Raw genomic sequence first — 19,843 nt, 5'->3', positions numbered from 1 at the left:
ATACTACCCTATGAAAATACTAATGATATATACTCATGTTTGAATATTCTTACCAATGAGATCAATGAGTTAGATTTGACGCTGATTGAAGATGATCAATTGGTAAGAAAAATGCTTCAAGCTCTGCTTCCAAAGTACAAGTTAATAGTCTCCATCATCTATAACAACATCGACGCCAAGAGGATGACTCCAAGTCAAGTGCTCGGCAAGATCACTGCCCATGAGATGATCATAAACATGAGGGTAGAAGTCTTTTCCTCATCCGATACCAAGAACATTGATCTCACAAACAAGCAAACATTATACCAACACATAAAGGCAAAGATGATGAGGCAAGATAAAGAGTCAAGCTCAAGCAAAGATGATGTAGATAAGGATGAAGATGAAGAGAGTAATGGAGATGATGAGCAAAGCACATCAAGTGATGAAGAAATTAACCCCAAAGTCGCTAAGCTCATCTCTCAAGTGGAGAAGAACATCAAGAAGATCAAAGCTAAGATTGATCACCGAATCTCTATGAAAGACTTGGTCAAAATAATTGATCACATCAAGAAATAGAAGAAGACCAAGAACAAGAGAGAAACAAGGGGAAAAGCCAAAGTATTTGCAAGAATAGAAAGATGGGGGAGTGACAATGAAGAATTGAGTTCAAGTGATAAAAGCCTTACCATCCTCCCCTCCAAGATAAACTCTTCCTCAAGGTTGTCATCGCGCAAGTCGTCATCACTTAAGTGCCTTACGGTCAAAGATATGAAAAATGATGTAAGCGATGATGAATCCGATGAGGATTCCTCCTTTCAACAAGAACTTCTTGATTTGATAAATGAGCAACAAATGTCCTTAAAAAACAATCAAAGGAGCTTAAAAAAGTCAATGCACTTAGTGACATTCATACTACATTTGTTTCTAATTATGAGCAACTATTGAGCAAATTCAATTTGGTAAACAATGAGCATGAAGAGCTTAAGATAAAATTTAAGTGCATTGAATCTCAAACTAAAGTCCATTTGAAGCAATCCACCTCTCTATTTAATTTCAAGTCTAAGGTAGATAAATGCTTCCACTTCTTGTGACGATTTGATTGATCTATATAGCTCATCTCTTTGTAATGAGATTTATGTTAAGAATGTTATAGAATCACCAACCTCATTGCATGAGAGAATGATGAGTTCAAACAAGAAGTGGAGAAGCTCAAGGAAGACTTGGCATGACTAAAGGGCAAAAATTATGTCCAACCTCCTCAATAATTATACAACCATGGTGAACAAACTTGTGAAAAGATCCACCGTGACATGCTTCAAGTGTCATCAAGAAGGCCATAAGTCCTTCTAATGCAAGCAAGTCAAGAAGGAGACCAAGGAAAAGAAGAAAGCAATGAACATCTCCAACAAAACCTACAACCTCTACACTAAACCCAACTACAAGAACAAGACTAAGAGCAACCACTATAAGCTCAAGAAGAAGGAAAATGGCAAGGTAGTTGCGCATATGATTGAGAGAAAAGACCAGGGGTGGAAGCAACCTATTTGGGTGCCCAAGGAAGTCACCACCAACATGAAGGGGCACTAATCGATTTGAGTTCCAAAGAAAACTTGAAGCATAAGGCGGTTATGAGGATTTGGAGACTTGGATCAAAAGATGAAGTGAAGATTCAAGCAAAGAAGCCAAGTATATAAGATTAGGCTCTTCAATGAAGATCATATATACCCAAATTCTTATCCAAAGGTAAAAGAGGTAAATAGTAGTTAGATCTTTGTTCATGCAAAATCTTTCAATTGTTGTAGTTCATTTGCCTTATCTAGTATTGCATGTGCATATTTTAATTTATTGCAATATCTAGTGTAGGTTTTTTATATGGTAGGTTGCTTGTGTTTCTCTCTTTCTTATGAGCAACTTATATGGTTTATTAGTTGTATGTTCTTTTCATGGCACTAGTTTTACAATTGGTATCATTTCTTGTAGAAGCGATTTCAAGTGTCAAAGAATGAATATGAACTGACCGGATGGTCCGGTGTCAAGAGAAAGTGCATCGGAGGCTTACCCCAGAGTGTTTTGCACAGAGAAGAAGTGGCGCGGTCTGGCTCAGGATAACTCACCGGATAGTACAGTGATGAAGATGAAGTATACCGGAATATCCGGTGTTCACATAGGCTTTGAGTGGAAGTCCAACGGCTAGTTCTGAAGATGTACCCATCGGATGTTCTAGTGATGGTAATACTATTAACATCGGAACATCCGGTGATTACAATAAAGTTGAGTCCTTGAAGCAACGGCTAATTGGTGGGTTTGAGGCTATAAATACCCCTCCACTCAATCATTTGAAGGTGTGACTGTACAGAGAAACCCATATACACTTGAGAAGACATCTAAGCCAACAAAGTGCTTAATGTGATCACCCAAGGGGATTAAGCATATAATTAGAGTGTGATTAGTGCTTATAGGCTTAGAGAGAGCGTTACTGGGTGATAGCTCCTAGAGAGTGGATCAAGGAGTGATCCTAACTTGTACCAAGAGATATGATGGCACCTTAGAGTCTTAGTGAGTCACCGGCAAGCTTATTAACCGTCCGACTTGGTGTGGAGCGGCGGAAAGACACTTATACGGGGACGTGGAGACCCTTACCTTAGTGGCTCAATCTTCGAAGTGATCACGACGGCAAGTGACCGGAAGAGAGGCTCGTGGTGAGGCCTTGCCTTAGTGGTTTGGTGGCTCATCCAGCTTAAAGCCTTGGTGGCTCAAGAGCCGTGATCGGGTGCCAACCGAAAGCATATCCTTAGTGGAACTCCAACGTGGACTAGAGGTAGCATTCATGCCATCGATACCACGGAATAAAGATCCTTTGTGCCGAGTTTACTTTCTCTACCTTATTTATTTTTTCGCGTTTACATTCTTGCAATCTACCTTTGCGCATTTATCTTACTAGAGTAGTTTGTTAGGATTGGCTATAGGTTGCAAAACTCTTTTGAGTGGTAGAGTAGACACACTAGATAAATCTAGAGTATTTTTAAATAGAAATTGAGATATATTTATCTTGTAAAGTTTTGAGAGCCATTAGTTTCTAATTATCCTAATTCACCCTCCCCCTTCTTAGGAAGTCACTGATCCCTCACACGCGTCCCATGCTCGTATCACGTGCCTTATGCCCCCTGCGCTCGCACATGCCCGCGTGTGCCACGTGTCCCAGCCCCGCGCCCCACGCCATCCCCCGCACGCAACTACTGACCACTGAAGGCGTGATCAGCTATCGAGAACTACTGAAATAACTACTGGTATTACTGAATAAACTATTGATACTACTGGCAAACTATTTACACAAACTATTAGCAACTACTGAACAAACTAATGACCAAAATTACTAACAGTACTGAACAAAACTACTGACACACTACTAAACAATTTTATTGTGACTTGGAACTACTAAATACTGAACTACAGACGCTACTGAATAATTTTTCTATGAATTAAAACTGCTCAACAGTTACTGACATAACTATTGAACAAAACTACTGATAACTGTTGAAGCATCCGAACCATAGTAAATTTTCACATTTATATTTGAAAGCATCTAACCTAAAGTAAAATTACTAAAGAATTCAAATTATAGTAAATTCTCACACTAATAACAACTACTGAAGCATCTGAGTCATAGTAAATTTTCACACTTGTACTTGAAAGCATTCAATCCATAGCAAAATTACTAAAGAATTACTAAATGACAGCTATTGGACAACTACTAAGCGGGTGGCACAGGACGAGAGACACGTGACGGGCGCAGGTGCGTGGGGCAAGCGAGGTGGGCTGCCACATGGCGCACGTGGGCTCGACTGGCGCAAACGCTCAGCTGGGCGGGCACGAGCAAGGTGGGCGGCCACGTGGCGTGGCACGACTAGGCTAGGTTGACCCAGGGTGTACTCTCTCTCTCTATATATATATATATATAAGCCTATGAATGGAGTGTGTTTATTTGTTTAGAAAAAGGAGCAGATACATGGGAAACTTTGCCGAAATGTGTCAATAAACTTAGTTTTGATTAGAAATAGGCGTTAGTCGGTAACCTTCATGTATGCAGATATCTGGGGCATTACAGTAGAGCTCTAGCTCCCAACTCTACATTAGATCTTATGTTTGTAGGCTAGATAAAATAGTTTAAGTCTCTATTTTAAATTAAAATAAAAAATAAAATGACTTATCCAAGCACACTCGTGTATCCATAGTTTCAACTCTACAAATTTTTAGTACACTATAGCTTCAACTCTACAAATTTCTGAAACTAGAAAAATATTCTTGGAGCTAGAGGTCGGCTAACTAGGCCCTTACTATTTGGGCTGGAAAAGGATTATACTTGCATTGCATGCAGTTCACTTTGGATGGATAATCTTTACAAGTTATTAGCTGTTTTCTTTTCTCTGAGTTGTTGTAATTTCTGAGAGAATTCACAGGGGGAAAAAAGGGTATTTTTGGAACGAGAGCTAAAGAGTAAAGAGCGAGCAACTGACTGCTATTGGTGATGGGCACAAAATTTAAAAGAAAAAAAAAGAATGTATGAATGCAGAAGGGATTTTGCATGAAGCAATTCGCACCGTTTTGAATTCGTCCAAGAATATCATGTGTTGGGAGAATTCAACATTAGCAATCATTGTACCAGGGCTGGAAAAAGAGTCGGTAGAAAGCATGGGTAAAAATACACAAGTGTTAAGGGAGAAAAATTCAGAAACCACAAGAAAATGACCATCCAATTTTTAATTACTGAGACATAGTTCACAGTCAACGAATAAACCAAGTTTAACCTAGCCTCTTGGTCATGGACAGTACCAGTGAGTGAAGTGATCAGTCAATTGTTGCTCAAACCCTAATAATGAGATTCTCAAGTACAAACAGACAAGGTGTGTGGGACCCACTGACCTAGCCAGCTGCCTTGACCATTTATTTGGGTGATCATTTGATCTTTTTCACACTAGCCCACTCTCAACAAGCTGATGTGCACATAGGCAACAAAATGTCAGAAGGCACAAACCCTAGCTTACACAAAATGGGATTATGCACGAACCCTAGCTAGTAAAAAAAAAAATCACTTCTACATCCAGCCATACCATTTCCAATCCTCTTGTCCTGGTAACCGATATTGATACAACACGGAACACACGTAAATCACAAAGAGATTTTGAGAATTACAGTACAGAACAAACGGATTAATTTTACAAAAAGGGTTCATCCTCATTTCATCTTCAGTCTGAGTCGGAATCTTGAATGGTTGAAGATCTAACCCTCCTGTTCTTAGACTCACTTTCGTCATCTTCATCGTCATCTTTCTTCTTTTCATCGATTATACCTACAATTTTTTGAGGTTGGCATGTTTGTCATTCCAAATTGTGAACGAGTGCTGTATAAAACAAAAAGTTGTGGTTACCTTTCATCTTGAGAATGTTTTCTAATGCTCTTGTCGAGAAGTCATCTTTACTCCCAAGGTCTTGAAACCCGACTAACCGGTCAACGGCAATACCCTTCCTGAAATACAAACATATCAACCGGATCACAATCTCACATCGGCCCTTACATGGTGAAACTGGAATAGCAAAAAACACCAAACAGTGAGACACATTGTCCTGTGACCATGAGTCGTGAACAGTTTATGCACTTACTTGAACAATATAACGCAGGGCAATGTTTTGATTGCCAGTTTCTCCACAAAGAACGGAGCATTCTGCAGTTACTGACAAGATTAGCCTTCATGTAACAAAATGGATGTAATTTGAAGCTAACAGTGATAACCCATTAAGACCTCAGCATCAAGCTTGATGAATTTTGTTCCCACATAGACCAGTGCAAGGGCCTTCAAATGCTTATCCATGATCCTAGCAAACATTCGCAGAGAATTAATTTCCATAAGAATCAAAAGCACAGCAATATATTTAAAAAGAAAGAAAGAGAAGTTATGGCATACTTGCAACGGTAAAATTCACGGTGGTAGAAATGGCATATGACCTTTTCACTGCCAGTAACCTCTCCTAGGAAGTCTCCTTCAGTTATCTCCCTGTATTCACCATGACCTTGCCTTTTTAGCACTTCACGCTTCTCAGCCTCTTTCTGTTGCGTAGAGAGGTTTGAGGCATGAAATGAACACAGCACTTGCATGATTTTCATAAGTGAAAGATGCAGATCAGTACCTTTAGAGCAGCGATTCTCTCTGCATGCAACTTCTCAAGTTCTGGGTCCTGGAGAGCAGTTCCATGATGCAATGATAATGTAACAACTGACAATATAACAAAATACTATGTGCTCCAGAAAAAAGCAATACAAGAGAAAAGTAAATAAAGATTTATGCTTCTACTCACATCCAACAATTCATCAAGATCAACTTCATCATGGCTTGCAGGTGTTGCTTGAGCCTTCTCTTTAGCCAAAATTTCCTAAAATGATGTACAACTATGTCAGTATCGCAAAATGAAATCCATAATGGAGTACAGAGAAAAAGTGCTGTGCTTACAATGTGAGCAGAGGAATTCAAAAAAAAGCAAGAAAAAAAAGGGTACTCTATCCCATGATAAAGAACCCAAAAATGAAAATGACTGGAACAAGAAGAGGAGATTGCCAACCACAGTACAAAGAGTCTAAAAAAATCAAAGATAAAAGAAACAAGCAATGTGGGCTAACAGAACTGATTCTTTTTTTTTTTTTTGCAAAATAAGAAAAATTGATAGGAATAAAACAGTTTGATGAGAGCTTCACAACAAAAGTTTTCCATGATAGCCAGGCAATGATGTACATTGCTATGAATCTATGGAATTCAATCCTTTGGTGTATATAGGGGTGTGAAATGAGGAGGAATGAAACATACAAATTTTCCACTCCATGGTCCTTATCCGGCCAAAACTTTGATAGTTCTAAACTTCCCAATGTTAAGCCATTCATGGCCATGTTTATAGTTAAATAAGTCCTTTTGCTGAACATACTGTCATATCCAAACCACCAAGACATCAGAAAGCATCACAAGTCTCATATTCACACTGAAATGCACTATCCCATAGACCCAACACTGTAAAATTGGGAAGTTCACATTATAAGTGGACTTGTTCAAAACACAGGATTCGACATGAACCGATAATACCTATCCAAAGACAGAAAATTCAGTTGCTCCACGAAACACGCTCCAGACCACCCAAAATCTAGTACATCACAAGAAAACAAAGCTCGTCTGAAAACCCATGAGTTTGGTTTATTCAAAAGAAGTATATGTGCATCAAGAACCATCACTCACATTCGAACTAACAATCAGACACCGATCCGCAAGCAAATATGCAAGCTTTCCCCGCTCCCATCGCCACGGCGCAATCGAGAGCTCCGCGGCCGAATTCAGCATCCCGTTGCAATCAAGAACCTACAACCTAGGCTGGATCAACTACGCGTCCGCGCGCTCCTGTCCCGATAGATCCAGGAAGCAGGCGCCGCTAGCCGTCTCCTCGGCCAGCTCCGCGATCCACAAGCTTGGATCAGAGCCGCGCAATGCGTCACTGGAAGGAAGAGAGTGAAATTCTTTTTCCTTTCTGCAGGGGCCACGAGATTGGATCTAGCCATAAGAGGAGTTGAACCAAGATTTCGAAATGGATAGGATAGGACTAGGAGAGAATCCTCATAAAAGAAAATGGTTACTATCCATTTTCGTTAATCCATGAACAGAATCTAGGTAATGTTGGGACGGAGTGGGCGGGTAAGTCAGGGAGTCACCTTCTGGTAGTCGCGGGCGGCGGCGGCTACGACGTTGCCGAAGGCCAGATTGGAGAGCGTCGACTTCACGGCGTCCGGATCCATCCCCGCTACCTCCTCCTCCTCCTGCGTTTGTTCGCGCCGGCGCCTTCGTCCTCCGCCGCCGCTTCGGCTCGCCGGATTTGGTTCGGTTGCGTGGGGGAGAGAGAGCGAAGTGTCGCGGTTGCGGTGTCGGTGGGAGAAGCTCGAATTATTTTCATTTTTATATTTTTTAATTTTAAAAATACAAACTTGTGCGGCCATTTCCGAAATTTACAAAAAAATAAGCGTATTTTTCCTAATCAAAATAATCAAGAAGCTCGGCCTCGGTAAAATTGGGCCCAACGGGTCGACATAATTAGGCCTAACAGGCCTGCTTTTAAAATTAGGCTAGGAGAATTTGGGCTTATTCAGGCCTGTTAAGTTTTTAGTGAAATGTTATATGGTAATCCAGTAGAATATGGCATGCATGTTTTCTTTTTTGCGAAGGAAATATGGCATGCATGTTAGTGTATGTACTGGGTAGATGGAGTGCCCCAGCTGCAGAACTTGAAAGGTAAAAAAACACCAGGATCATACAAGATTTTTTTAAATACCTTTTTTATTTAAAAATTACAAAATTTTACTGTTATTTTAGAAACTTGCAAAAATAGACGTCTCTCGTACAAATAGTCCATCCATCTGTCATGTTTTTGTCCGAAAATTTGTTAAGTGCCACGTTATAGCATCCTATACACCACATATTTTTTAAAAAAAAATCATGACTATTTTGATAGTGTCTTGAAGGTTAAAAGCATTAGAACACATCATTATTATGATTTTTAAACCTATCGCCCATTACTCAACCTCGCCCACTGTACGGGTGAAAGACGCCAATTTTTGCAGATTTCCAAAATGACAACATAATTTTGCAATTTTTAAATTAAAATTTATATAAATAAAGAAAGTTCGATCATACAATGAATCCCAGTTCTGTCATTCTGATATAAAAAAGCTGATATACTAGTTAACGCATGACAAAGTTACTTGCACAAGGCCACGCAAAGACTTTAGTAAAGTAAGCAATTCACTTGGTATAAAAATTTACGGTGTTGTCAACTATCCAGGCAAATATTTTTCACTTTACAATGTACACAAAAAAAAAGGCCAATGATATCGCCACATTTCGCTGCAGAAGCCAGGAACTCCCGGCCTTCCTGCTCTGTATCGCCTCCTGTACAGGTGGGTAGTGCCGCGCAAGTCCTAACTTAAGGTCATCATCTGCATTGACCTGATGGCATGAGCTATAGAAGTCCCAGAGACTTCAGCTGGCTGATGTGCTCCGCAGGGAGCGGCGGCGGACACCAGTCTGCACGCTCGCCATCGACATCCTCTACAACGTATTCCTGGAAAACACGAAACTGAACTTGAGTAAAACTAGTCATTGAGCTGAAAAATGAATAGACGTTTATACTCACCCTGGTTAGCATTCGTTTGGCAAGAATGTGGTAGTGTCGCTGCCAGATCCGCTGGCCAACCATTGTCGCTACCAGAACGCTGTAGAATATGCCGATAACCGTGAAAAGCCCGAGCACAATCACTCCCATGATGAAGAGCAATGGTAGCCCTGCTTCCCCAGCGCCACCCAGGCAACCACCACACTCGCCAGCTGTAGCTGTGCAACCTTCAAAGCAGGTAGCACAGTCGGTCCACATGCAAAGTGTGCCAGGCAGATGGCAATCTGCACACATCCTGAAATAGAACTAGTGTGGGTACAAGTGACAGGGATAGCACTGATACCATGCATTGTGAAAAAGGTGTGAAGAGCATCATATAAAGACATGCACAATAAAGCATGCTTTTTGGATCCACTGAAATTCTGCAGGTGCTGCAACAGTTAACTACTCCTTCCAGTCCAAAACAAGTGTCGTTTTGGATTACATGCAGTCAACTGTTTTAAATTTTGTCTACAAATTACTTTTTATGTATTGATTTTTGATACTTGAAAATGATACAGATAGATTTGTCTCGAAAAAGTACTTTCATAATAGTATACTTTTGCTATATTTTATCAATATTACAACAAAAAGTAGTAGTCAAAATTGTATTTTAGGGACCGTGTCGATGTCCAAAACGACCCTTATTTCGGACTGCAGGGAGTATATAGCAACAGCTAAACACACTGTATACCACATGTTAACTGTGTTGACCAACGCTTTTCAGACTAAAAGTCTAAAACGCTACTTTAGCTTATGACAGTATATCATAATGTAGAGTGTGAACTAATGGAAGCATACCCTGGCTGACAGCAACAAAGACATAATTCTCGACAAGGCTGAGCCAAGTCATTCCGTACTCTTCGATCATAACAAGTTATAAAGCATCCTGATAACCCCAACAAAGCAAAAAACAACAATGCACCTGTAATCAAGAGATAAGTGCTCAGTTCAGAAGTAAAACATTATGTGCGACAGAAGCGACTGAAATCTTGGCAAATTAGTGTTCCATTTAACTATAGCAACTTGGCTCATCTTACTTAAGTCTGTATATTAATAAAAAAACTTTCAATGTCTGTGCTCTCTGAGCTTAGTTTCTTCACATGCATGTGCTCGTTTTACGAGCTATAATCATTGCATTCGCAGCTGAGCTGAACTTTTAATGGAAAAACTCATTTGTCTAGCCATGGAAAAATGCTTAAGTTGTAAACTTGTAACCAAAACTTATCATGCCACTCTGCATGTCACCTACCAATAATTGCCTAACTATGTTCATACTGGCAAAGACAACATAATTTATCCTAGTATCCTATTATTCATACTTATTCTTTATTCCCATATTTCATTTCTTCATATATTTTTAAAAACCTAAAGAATTCACATGCAATTGATGAGTTCTAAGGATGAATGGTGAACTACCATGGAGAGAATTCTCAAAATCAGGGAATGGTTTTATCAAACAGTCATGCAAAACAGGTCAAAGTAGTAACAAAGGAATGATTAAGTAGTTTACCACATATATAATAAAAACTAACTTCATTATCAAAACCCCAGGCCGTCCTCAACCAATATTGCTGGTACCCATCAATAAAATGTACCAAATATGCCAGTGCAGAGATGACCTGAATGAAGAAACAAGAAAATACTATGTATCACTCAATAGAATGTAGACAATGGATAGGGAATAAAAAAAATCTCAAAGGCTTACAAGCTGGACTAGAGCAAAGATGAATAGTATATCTCTAGTAACAAAGAAACGAAACTTCAGTGTTCGCCATTTCCTGTCAGTGTGGACATGAACCCTCAAGTAATATGGAGCCTTGCAGGTGGTACAATGAGAAAATGCAAACCCCTCCTGTAAATGACAAAGCATCAATGCATGGTAACTTGGGTAAGTTATTAGTCTTGCAAGAAAGATCAACAATTTGACTACAAATGCAAGCTCCAAATAAGTCAGGCAACAAAATGTACACAGGCAAACTACCGGATGCTTTTACACTTACAATAGGGAAAGGTACACCATTTACTTTTTATTGCACAAGAGATCTCACATTATTTAAGCACTGATACAACAAAGTGTAACCTTTCTACTGTAAACAGTAAACTACAATATTCCATTAGTCAGAAGTACATGTTCTTGTGACATAACCTGAACCATCCAAGTCCAACCTCCAATCCCATTCGAACTTCCATCTGCCATTACCAACCAGCACAACTTCCAGTTGGATGTAGACATTCCAACACCCTAACAGAAAGCAGACTTTCCAATACTAACTACCAGATTTAGACATGGGAACGCCAGTGTCTAACAAACTGTGACACCCACAATTTTTTAATTTCCAAACAAAAAGTAAACCGTAAGCCAAAGAAACAAAAAAAAAATGACCTACCTGTTATTGACTCAATTAAATAACTTTCTTGAAAGTAAAAAAACCAGTTGGGAAAGTGTTCATGAAACACAGAAATTGATGAACTTCAAAAGAATGTACTTTTGTGTCCGATCAAGTAATTTCATCTCAATTCTGTGTTTCTATCTGATTGAGCCAGATCTTTATTATATGTGTAATTGGCTCACAAAAAATTATTGGATTTTAGTGGAAATAAAATGAACATTCCTAAAAAAGTAGCATCAGCAAGATGAAAATATTCATGCTTGTATAGTTTTATTCCAAGTGATGCATCAATGATGTAAAGTTTGACGATCTTCGCATGTGTACCATTGTACCTGCATTTGCATGCCCTACTGTTAAACTTTGCTGGAGGACAATCACAACGGCAAAGAGCAACTGGCATATGTATACAAAAACTTTAACAATTTTTTGGTCAACACAGAACTTCTTCGAGAAACGAACAAGCCAGATTGAGATAACTTTTCATCAGAATGAAGGTATTCATAAAAGTTTTGAAATTTATATTGACACAGCCAAATAACATGTCAAACATAGATTCAAGTGATGAAATCCATCTGATAAACAAACATTTCAACAAGAAATTCATAGAAAACAATAACCTAATGAATAAAATACAATTATCCATAAAAGGTATGTTAAGAGCACTGCCATACTGGCTCACAACCTTAGGGAAAATAAAATGACATGCCAAGTTTTAATAAGGACGGACTGACCTTCATAAACATATAAGACAATACCATTACCTCACAGATTGGAGTCAATATGGCATTAACCAAACATAGGAACCTATACACAAATTGGCTCTAATAGGAAGTCAACAGATAATCCAACTGATCCAATAGAATTAAATGTTGAGGGGGGGAGTTTGGCATCTCTCGTGTTCTACTAGCTAGGTCATTGCAACTAATGATGCACCGACTCCCCACTACACAAACAATTTGATATTCCGACAATTACATCTAAACACAACACACACCTCAAGAAGGTAAGCTTCCACGCACTCGTGGCTTTAAACCATGAATATCAGAGCTGCAAATTTCAACCCATTCATCGCATGCTTCCATCACTTCAACTCAGACAAAACCATTGTAGCTCACCGCAAAGAATGAGGTCAAAAGAACCGACGATATCTATAACGAATGCTGCTGATTAAACCCCTGGCCTCACCAACATACAGCAACAACATATCGTGCAAATTCCGCACAGCACTACATGGAAGCAAATCACACCGAAAGCTACCAAGTCTAAGCACAAATCCAGAAGATAAAGCTTCCACGAATTCACAGAATTAAAGTGCAAGTCACAGCTTCAATCTTCGACACAATTCAATAACTTCTTGCGCACAAACACCACTTGGATGGCTTAGCGCAAAGAATGCAGATAAAAGCCGGCCTCCCCAACACTCAACCACATCTTTTCGCCCAATTTTCACGCAGAGACCGGCAAAGCAGCAGCCAGGAGCGGAAGCGCTCACCTTTACAGACCTCCAGTGGTCGAGGCAGTCGCGGTGCACGTACTTGGACGTCCCCTTGCACTTGCACGGCGCGATGAAGTCCCTCCCTACACACCCACACCCACACCCACACGCACACCCGCATAAGCAGTCAGATCCCCTCCACCCTGCGAGAAATCGCAGCAAAAAAACAATCACGAAAAAACAGGCAGCGGCAGCAGCTCCCGAATCCGGCCGGGCCGCGGAGCCACACTCACCGTCGGTCTCAAGGCAGATCCGGCACTGCAGCTGGTCCCCGGCGCCGCCCGCCTCCAGGTCGATCTCCGATGGCGGTGGGATCAGCGGCGACGACGACGGCTTCTCCTCCTCCATCCCCCGCCCGCCGCTCCTCCAAAGCAACGCGGGCGCCCCTAGAACCTCCTCGAAGCACCCATCCGAAGCCCTAGCCTCCTCCGCCCGCTTCGATCGAGCCGAATCGAGGCGAGGAGACGAGACGAGACGAGAAAGCGAGAGGAGGGTTGGAGGAGCTGGGTTAGGTGCGCGGGTGGAGGAGTAGGACCCGCGGCGAAGCGAGGTATAAAACTTCTGCGACGCGAACGGCGGCTACGCGCCGGAGGATGAGGCGTGGGGCCCGGTGGCGCGGCGGGTGGGGCTGGGCGTGGCAGTAGGTTGGGGTGGCCGTGCGCGCGGAAGGGTTGACCGCGGGGCGGGAAGCTTTCGGGTCGGCGGACGGCTGCTGTCGCGGGTCGTTAGATTCGGAAATTAGATTATAGGTTCAAAGTTAATTTGATAATACTTTTGAAGTTAATCATGTTTTGGTCATACTAGTTAAATATTTATGTGTTGTAGTAAAAATATAAATATTAGATACGTTAATATCAAGTATAAGTTATATTATAGAGATATGGATGTGCTATAGGAGTATTATCGAATGAATACGTCAGAGCAATATCGTAGTTTCAGATGAAATTTGAAAAAATAAGGAGATTATCTGCTAATTTTTCTCTTATTTTTTTATTTTTTTAAGTAAAATAAGTTTTATATTTATAGCTGGTAACTAGATAGAAAGACCGAAAGACGAAGATGAATAATAAAAGTGAGTAAATTATTTGAATTTTAATATATTTTCTTAGATGTTAGGAGAATAAGAGAAAAATATGATACGAGAACCAACTCTTGTTTTATATAGTTGAGCACTCAGTTCTTTAGTTGAATTTGTAAGTGATAATTTGTTGATTTTTTATCTTAATGTGATTTAGATAAATTTTTGATATTTATCTTTTATTTTAATATATAATAAAAATAATCAATTTCAAATATATTATTAAAAATTGATTAATTTTGAGATATATAATCAATTTCTCTGGTTAGATTGAGCTGGCAGCCAGACTAGTCGGTCGGCCTAGTTTTTTGTTGGGCTTAGGCTTAGGCTTGGCCCATATGTGACGCTGTGAGTCGAGGCATCCCTCTTTCTCAGACCAAGCAGTCGTCCAAGCCTCATGAATTTTTTTTATTTTTAAATTAAAAAATTATAAATATATACATTTGTTTTAATAAATTACAAATCTAGACTCTCGTCATCCATTGGTGACAGGCCACTTGTCACCCATTGAAAAGATGTTCCAATATTTTTAAAATTCAAAACACTATTGAAAAAATTCTAAAGATTTTTTTTGTATAGGATGCTATCATATCTTTCCAAAAATATTTCAGACAAAAATATTTTGTACGATGAGAAAAAAGACAAAATTTGGATACTAAAATTTATTTTTTTTCTCATTGCACAAGTAATTTTTTAGTTAAATATTTTTAGAGAGCTAGATAATAACATCATCTGCACCATATAATTTTTCAGGACTATTTTAATAGTGTTTTGAATTTTGATAGCATTCGAATATAATATTTTTTTATTTTTCAACCTGTTGCCTGTTGGAAGGGTTAGATTTGCAGTTTTTAAAAACCGGCACATATAATTCCACATATATTAGTAATTTTTTAATTTAAAATATATAAAAATAAAAAAGTTTCAAGCCTCACTCACTCCACCCGCTCGGCCTACCACCGCCATTCGCTTCTCTCGTCCCGACACACTCCGCCGCCGCATCGGCTGGAGCAGGAGGAGCAGCTGCCCGGCCACCGGAATCCGCCGCTTCTCCGTTGCATTGGTTTCTGTGCTACAATCCTAGCCACAAGAATTACATGCCAATGTTCTAGAGATAGTTTGTAAAAATGGTCATGATAAAATGGTTTAAAATTAATACTCGTGGCTCTAGAACGATACATATTGTCGTTGAGAATTAGTGCAAATAAAGGCACAAAGCCATGAAGCACCTTCAATCAAAATCCGCGGACGAAACATGTCTACCAGGAATAATGTATATGCAGAGTGTAACACATAAAATAGGATCAAATCGTTATTAGGTGCTGGGCATCTAAATATCTGTTAGGAATATTATTAGGTGCTACTTTCGACACATGCTTTGCCAATTATTCCAAAGTTGTGATTACGGATGCAAGTTGTGTATTTTTAAGTTATTGGGTCGATTTAAAACTAAAAAAAATGCACTAAAGATTCACTCTTATCTAACTAAACTAGGAAAAATAAATTAAACAGTGATCCAAAACTAACAATTAGATATTTATTTGCATACCTAGTTATCAGGTTTCATGACCGTAATCGACTCTAACTTAGCACAAGAAATTGATTAAGTCTTATTTAAAATGTGAGAAATTTTTTTTTGGTCCTAGAAATTGAATGACTACCTGTGGAGTTCTTTTAAAATTTGGAGTTCCTAACGGAGCACTAAATTTGTATATTTATAAAATTTAATACAACAGAAGTTCCTAACATATGAAAGCTCAGTTTTTAGATGTTTCTACAAGTAAACCTACGAAGCCGATTGTTACTACTATAGTAAAAAAAATAGTTTTTCATCTTTACAGAAAAAGAATAGATTTTTTCTCCAAAAATAAAACAACCGGAAATGAGTGGATGTTTGGGTCTCTTTTTCCCAAGGGAAAATTTTCAGTTTTTGAAACCAATTGAAGTGGTGTGACTTTCCAACCCTCACATCAGTTCGTGTGCCTTTTAGATTTTGACACCATGCCACGCCTATTCTTTTATTTGATGACATTCTTGCCTTTTTCCATCAAGTTGCTGTTACCAAAGTGCCCCTTGTAGCGTCGCCCTCTACATCCTTACCGCGACAATGCTCTTCCTATTTTCTTATTTGAGAAAAAAAATGACAAATTTTCGGTGCAACGTTATTTTTGTCCTATGGTGTAGTTGCACTTAAAATTTGTTATTTTAATTCCTCATAAACATGATCGAATTTGACCTTGAATTTTTGTCCTATGGTGCAGTTGCACTTAAAATTTGTCATTTTAATTTCTCATAAACATGATTGAATTTGACCTGAATTTTTGCATGGATGTGCAACGTAACCTCACCCACAACTCATGAGATTTTTGACAACTGCTATCTAGGTTTTTCTAACATATTTGCAACTTCTAGCCTTTAACCCATTTTCACATGGTATCATGGTATGTGCCCATCCAAATGAGGTGTGTGAGGCGGTAGGCCTAGGCAAAAAATTGCCTATGTCCCTTCGGCTTAATACTAGATTGCTAAGGTCACGTTTGGAACATGAGAATTTTCTTACATTCCCACAGAAATTGAACGAGGAGCTTTTCCTAGTTCCTACGAAAACTGAACAGATTACAAGCGGGCATAATATTTATAGCTTACATAGTCGATTCAAAATATATACAGTTTTTAGGGCATTCAAAATATATACAGTTTTTTAGGGCATTCAAAGTGCAATTTTTCGATGGCATAGTAAGTTCAGAGTCTGACCAAATTACTTTTACTTTTGGAGCGGCACATTGACCAGATATTGCTGTGTTAGATAAGGACTACTAGTATTTTGATGTCTAAACCAGTCCTGATGACCTCATTTAGGATCCTTTCTTTAGTAAAATTGTTTGAAATGAACAGGCGTGCATGCACTCCACTGCATTCTGCTCATCACTCCATTTGTCTTGATGAGAGTTGAGACAAACAAGGGGGGCAATGAAACTCAGTTTAGCTCTCCTACTTTGACTTTCCTTTTCGTTTACTGCAAGGAGAAATACACAATGTTAGGTTCTTTAAATAGCCTTTCTTATTCTAATTTCCATGCAAGATTTAGGATGATGCTCGATCATGACTGCAAAATATTTAGTTTCAGTGTGGTACTGAATATTTAGGTTCATGAGCTGCATTGAATTGAGTAGCCAGAGAAACCATGGAAACATTCAGAGTTTAAACAAAGAGTTGCAATTTAGGATGTCACTATCTGAAGTATGGATGGCAGTAGTCATAAACTGAAGCTTAGATTTTAGTTGGTCCAGTTCCACTCATCTGTGCTGTGACGTGTCTTGTCTTCGAACATCATATATTTCTACACCACATGTTTGTAGAAGGTTGAAAGCAACCAAGTGTGAACATTCATAGTGACACTGAAAGACAACATGCCTGTACTTCTGGGAAATACGTATGGATTATAGTGTACAACTCAGTTAATTTGCATCTCAATGTGAATGAACTGAACTGGTGTACTTCCATGGGGGATGAGATCCCCTGGCATCGTCGTTGACGTAGGCCCGGCCCCATACATCAGCGATGACACGCGACATCAGGGATCCTGGTCCTTCCATGGGCGGATCCACCGGGAAGGCTTGAGCCCCTCCTACCCCGGGCAAACTTGAGAGCCTTCAAGCCTCCTTTACAATTTTTGGATATAGGAAAGGAAGAAAAAGAGAGAAAAATAATAGAAAAAAGAAGAGAAAAAAAAGAGGAAGAAAAAGAGACAGAGCCTTCTTAAATTTTTGCTTTGGATCCGTTACTGGTTACTTTTATATGCAATTTCTTATTGTACAAAAAACAAACACATACTTGGTTTGCTTGTGAAGTTGAAAGAATGGAATTCTACGATGCACAAAACTAAAAGTTGAAAGAACAAATTAAAAAAACAAAAAAGAATGTCATGTCTGAGCCCAGGTTCGAACTGGGGACCTTTAGTGTGTGAGACTAACGTGATAACCAACTACACCACCCAGACGACTTGTGGTACGATCTAATATAACTTGGTATCTATTTAAAATTTCGTTGCGGTTTCTTGTTTTCATAGACTGTGAGCCGGTGGCCCAGGGGTGGGTCCCGTACTGCCTCCATTCTGCCATCGCCGGCGGCGGCGACCCACCCGGCCATTGGGAAGAGGAAGAAAGACAAAGCCAAGGAGCCCCGTGAGAACCACCACATTCCCAGCCATCCACCTCCACCCCAGAATGCAAACGCCGGAAGCGGCGCGACCCTGTCCCGGACACCGGCTCCGACTCCGATTGCTCGCGGCCGTCGACGCCGGGCTCCGTTCGCTGCCTGCTCGAACCTGACTCGAAGCCCAGCCTCCTCGCCATCCTAGCGGAGGTGGCCGCCGCCGCCGACGCGTCGCCCTCCCACAGCCGGCTCTTCGTCCACAGCCTGTCCCCGGACGCCGACGCACAGCGCTCGCGGATGCATTCTCCCGCTTCGGGCCCCTCGCGGACTGCCACGCCGTCGCGGACCGCGCCTCGGGACGCTGCAAGGGGTACGGCTTCGTGTCCTTCCGCGCGGCGCTCCGCTATGCCTCGGGCGTCAGCGTCGCTGGCTGCCCCGTCTCCGCGCAGTGCGCCTCCGCCGGCCCCGACCCGTCTGGCTTCGGCGGCGGCGGCGGGGGTGCCGCCGCGGGGAGGCGGGTGTACGTGACCAACGTCGCGCCGGACGCCAGCGCGGAGCGCCTGCGTGAGTTCTTCGCGCGGTTCGGGGAGCTCGAGGGCGGGCCGTTCGGCTTCCACGCCGAGGCAGGGAATTCCTGCGGGTACGCGCTGTTCGTGTACCGCGCGGCGGGCGGCGCCGCGAAGGCAATCGAGGAGCCGTACCGCGTGCTCCAGGGGCGCACGCTGCATTGCCAGCTCGCCAACGAGGCTGCGCGGAGGAACAAGGTGCCCCAGGCGGACACGGCGGCTTCAGCTGCTGTGACGCCGCCACCGACGGCAGCAGAGGCACCCGCGCTGCAGCCGGTGCTTGATGCCATCATGGCCGGTGGCGTGGGAGACCTTGCGATGTACGTGCGGAACCCGGCACGGGCTGCGGCATTGCTCGGGCAGAACCCGATTCTTGAAGCCGCTGCGTTGAGCTCTGCATTGGCGTCTGCTGCGGCTGTACGGAGCCCAGCAGCAGCTATCGTTGCGCCTAGTCTGGCAGCTGCGTCTGCACCGACGCCAGTAGTTGTCCCCGCACCCAGCAGTGGCGCCCTCGCCAGTGAAGGTTGGTGTTCGACCAATTGGCAGCGCAGGGCTGCTTGGGTCATACAAGCCACCATCCTTGCCGACAATGCTGGGCACCTGATGATTGTCTGGGTACTCATGGTCAGCGGCGGAGCTACGTGTGGAGACCAAACGGGGTTCGCCCCCCCCCCCCCTACCATCCAAAACTTTCTTATCTACTTCTAAGCACATGTATTAAAAAGACAAATTTACTTGTTAATCAGTCTGTGTATTGCATGGCCAATATCATTATATCTACCTCCGGTTCTTCTGCATCTATAACTTCTCATGTTTCTTTTCTAATGTTCTATTCCTTATGCATTATAGAGTACCGAATATCTACCTCTCGTACTTCTGTATCTATAAGTTATCATATTTCTTCCTTATACATTATAGAGTACTCTATAAGCTTCAAATTT

At 41.2% G+C, this 19,843-nt stretch overlaps 2 protein-coding genes, 1 non-coding gene and 1 pseudogene across 4 annotated transcripts; 1 reads left to right on the top strand and 3 right to left on the bottom strand.

Moving 5' to 3' along the window:
• Nucleotides 1-5,056: 5,056 nt before the first annotated feature.
• Nucleotides 5,057-7,947, bottom strand: LOC133887501 (thioredoxin domain-containing protein PLP3B-like). Of its 2 annotated transcripts, XM_062327480.1 has the most exons (9): nt 7,723-7,946; nt 7,256-7,541; nt 6,333-6,407; nt 6,165-6,212; nt 5,942-6,084; nt 5,780-5,852; nt 5,640-5,701; nt 5,408-5,505; nt 5,057-5,329 (listed from the first exon to the last, which is right to left on the bottom strand). In XM_062327480.1, the coding sequence occupies exons 2-9, from the start codon at nt 7,355-7,357 to the stop codon at nt 5,226-5,228; spliced, it is 705 nt and encodes a 234-aa protein (XP_062183464.1). In that variant the 5' UTR covers nt 7,358-7,541; nt 7,723-7,946; the 3' UTR covers nt 5,057-5,225. The 2 variants fall into 2 exon arrangements, with proteins under 2 accessions (XP_062183464.1, XP_062183465.1); XM_062327481.1 differs by lacking the exon at nt 7,256-7,541 and having other exon boundaries at nt 7,723-7,947.
• An 841-nt stretch (nt 7,948-8,788) lies between these two features.
• LOC133886918 (uncharacterized) lies at nt 8,789-13,627 on the bottom strand. The gene is made up of 7 exons (XM_062326830.1): nt 13,337-13,627; nt 13,101-13,186; nt 10,924-11,070; nt 10,729-10,837; nt 10,017-10,140; nt 9,198-9,471; nt 8,789-9,125 (listed from the first exon to the last, which is right to left on the bottom strand). The coding sequence occupies exons 1-7, from the start codon at nt 13,449-13,451 to the stop codon at nt 9,024-9,026; spliced, it is 957 nt and encodes a 318-aa protein (XP_062182814.1). The 5' UTR covers nt 13,452-13,627; the 3' UTR covers nt 8,789-9,023.
• A 4,115-nt stretch (nt 13,628-17,742) lies between these two features.
• Nucleotides 17,743-19,568, top strand: LOC133886476 (UBP1-associated protein 2A-like; annotated as a pseudogene).
• Nucleotides 18,108-18,181, bottom strand: TRNAV-CAC (transfer RNA valine (anticodon CAC)). Its single transcript has one exon. It is a non-coding gene; the product is annotated as a tRNA-Val (tRNA).
• Nucleotides 19,569-19,843: the final 275 nt, after the last annotated feature.

The sequence above is a fragment of the Phragmites australis genome, chromosome 12, assembly GCF_958298935.1.
Source record: "Phragmites australis chromosome 12, lpPhrAust1.1, whole genome shotgun sequence".
Taxonomy (NCBI): domain Eukaryota; kingdom Viridiplantae; phylum Streptophyta; class Magnoliopsida; order Poales; family Poaceae; genus Phragmites; species Phragmites australis.
This window is presented reverse-complemented; position numbering and strand designations above follow the sequence as displayed.